This window comes from Sesamum indicum, linkage group LG4 (genome assembly GCF_000512975.1).
Source record: "Sesamum indicum cultivar Zhongzhi No. 13 linkage group LG4, S_indicum_v1.0, whole genome shotgun sequence".
NCBI classification, from domain to species: Eukaryota; Viridiplantae; Streptophyta; class Magnoliopsida; order Lamiales; family Pedaliaceae; genus Sesamum; species Sesamum indicum.
The window spans coordinates 7073919-7076739 of record NC_026148.1 but is presented as its reverse complement, the minus strand read 5'-3'; the positions used below and the strand labels follow the sequence as shown (position 1 = coordinate 7076739).

Sequence of the window (2821 nt, the reverse complement as noted above, 5' to 3'; positions counted from 1 at the left end):
CTGACAAAAGTTGTGAACACCAATTTACGGATGCCTAATCTTTCAAAATATGATGGGACTAAGGACCCACAAGAACATGTGGCTGCATTTTATTTAGTAATAAACTTGAATGGGCAGTCAAGTTCTGTTAATGAAAAGCTATTGTGACCACACTAACGGGGAAAGCTCAAGAATGGTTCATCAGCCTACCGCATGATAGCATAGAATCACACGAACTGTTGGTGCAGAAATTTACTTTCCACTCTGCGAGCAAAAGGAAGCAGAAGAGGTCTACTACATATCTGTTCACTATTCGACAAAAAGATAATGAGACCTTGAAAAATTTTATGGGAAGGTTCAACAACGGAACTTTGGAAGTGCAGGACCTGCGAATAAATATGATGGTCAGTATCCTAATCCATGGTCTAAAGAAAGGGCCATTTGCCTCGGCCTTAGCGAGGCATTTGCTAACAGACGTAGAACAATTGATGCGCTTAGCACATAAGTATATTGATAAAGAAGTGATGAATGATGAAAGATGGAGAGTGACTAGGTGGAGATAGGAATAGAGATCGTGATCGCGAGAGAGATGGAGATAAAAGGCAAACATTTGACAAGGATCGAGACCTACCCTACTAACCAAAGTACCACAGGTACACTCCGCTAAACACGACTAGGACTAAGGCATTGATGATGGTGGAGAAAACGGATGTCTTAAAATGGCCTTGTCATACTCGATTCACACCTGTGAAGAAGTTCTCTAACGAATATTTTAAATTTCATCGAGAGCGGGGTCATGACACAGAGGATTGTTTCCAGTTAAAAGATGAGATAGATCGATTAATCCGGCAGGGATATTTTAAAGATCTAATTCTGCATGGTCGCGATGTAGAAAGCGGTGCTCGAAAAAGCAGATCAAGGAGCAGGGATAGAGGTCAAGGTCGTGAAAAAGATGAGAGAAAGGAATCTAACGTGCGAGACAATGCACCTGTGAAAGATGTAATATATACCATTGCACGAGGACCTGAAGGAGGTGATTCGGGACGAACCAGGAAAAGACAGGGAAGGATAAATCAGACGAGCCAATTAGTTATGAATGTGGAGCCTGAGGAAGAGATAGTATTCGGGGACAAAGACGTTGCGGAAAGAATCGGGTCGCAAAATGATCCAATGGTAATCAAAATAGACATAGGTAATTTTGTTGTTCACAAGGTGCTAGTACACAATGGGAGTTTCACAGATATCATCTTCGGAGATGTGTTAGTTAAGATGGGGCAAGACAATGCCAAGTTGGAACCCGTGAGGACACCGCTGGTAGGTTTTGGAGGTACTGAGGTAGAATCACTAGGAACAATCGATCTGCCTGTATCACTGGGGGAAGAACCCAAATGCAAGACATTGATGGTTAAGTTTCTATTTGTGGACACACCTTTCGCATACACCGTCATTTTGGGAAGACCGGGTGTAATTCTTTCCGAACAATTGTTTCAACATACCATCTTAAAATAAAGTTTCCTACCAAAGCTAGAGTAGGTGGGGTCATCTGCGATCAGAAGGAGGCTTGAAGATGCTACAACTTATCCCTAAAAAAGGGTGAATGCAATGAAAAGAAGCGTAAATTGGGAGATGCGTGTGAAGATAGTAAGATGGAGGCAAAAAAGCTAGAAAGAATTCAACTAATAGAAAATCATAAGATGGTAGAGTTGGTGCAGGGGGATCCAACCAGAACTACCCGGATAGGGTCGCAGATGGATGAACACCTAGAGACCCTGATGATTGCGCTGTTATAAAATAATGCGGATGTATTCGCTTGGAGTCCGGCAGACTTTCGAGCGGTGGATCCAGAAATGATAGTACACCGCTTGAATGCGCGACTGGTGCAACAAAAGAAGAGAAATTTCAATGCAGAGAAGAATCAGATTGTGAAAGACGAAGTGGAAAGATTATTGAAAGCCGGATATATTTCAGAAATTCAATACACGGATTGGCTGCCAAATGTAGTTGTAGTGCCGAAGCCGTCTAGTAAATGGTGAGTATGCATTCATTTCACTGATCTAAATAAGGCTTGCCCGAATGATCCCTATCCGTTGCCAAGAATTGATGCTCTAGTAGATTCAACCGTAGGATATGAATTGTTTTCCATGATGGATGCTTACCAGGTTATCACCAAATCTTTATGGCAGAAGAAGACAGAAGCAAAACATCATTTATAACCGAAGGAGGTAATATTGCTATAATGTAATACCCTTCGATTTGAAAAATGCAGGCGCAACATATTAGAGATTGGTGAACAAGATGTTTGAGGAACAAATAGGGAAGACGATGGAGGTTTATGTGGACGATATGTTAGTGAAGAGTTCAAGGTCGCACAACCACCTGACGCATCTCGAGCAGGCTTTCACAATCATGAGGACCTTTAGGATGAAATTAAATCCAACCAAGTGCACTTTCGGGGTGGCCGGAGGTAAATTCCTGGGGTATATGGTCTGTGAAAGAGGTTTCGAAGCGAATCCAGAGAAGATATAGGCAATCTTGAAGCTGAAGTCACCTTCAACCATTGAAGAGGTTGAAAAGCTTACGGGTAAGCTCGCATCCACCGTTTTATTTCTATATCGTCAGATTGAAATCTCCCTTTATTCAAGGTGTTAAGGAAAGCCAAAGAGTTTAAGTGGACTGAAGAGTGCGAGCAGGTTTTTTTCAAGATCTGAAAAGCTATCTGCGCTCGCCACCACTGCTAGAGACCCCGAAGGAAAATGAAACACTCTACTTATACTTAGCTGTTTCTGAAAATGCGGTGAGTTCTTAGTTAGAGAAAATGAGGGGGTGCAGAATCTAGTATATT

The 2821-nt window shown here is 42.0% G+C and overlaps 1 protein-coding gene across 1 annotated transcript; it reads left to right on the top strand.

Moving 5' to 3' along the window:
• LOC105160155 lies at positions 673–1488 on the top strand. The gene has a single exon (XM_011077418.1). It carries the CDS (start codon positions 673–675, stop codon positions 1486–1488), a length of 816 nt encoding a protein of 271 aa, XP_011075720.1.

What these genes read in the sequence shown, in the direction of transcription:
- LOC105160155 (XM_011077418.1), top strand. Translation starts at nt 673, where the DNA reads ATGGTGGAGAAAACGGATGTCTTAAAATGGCCTTGTCATACTCGATTC.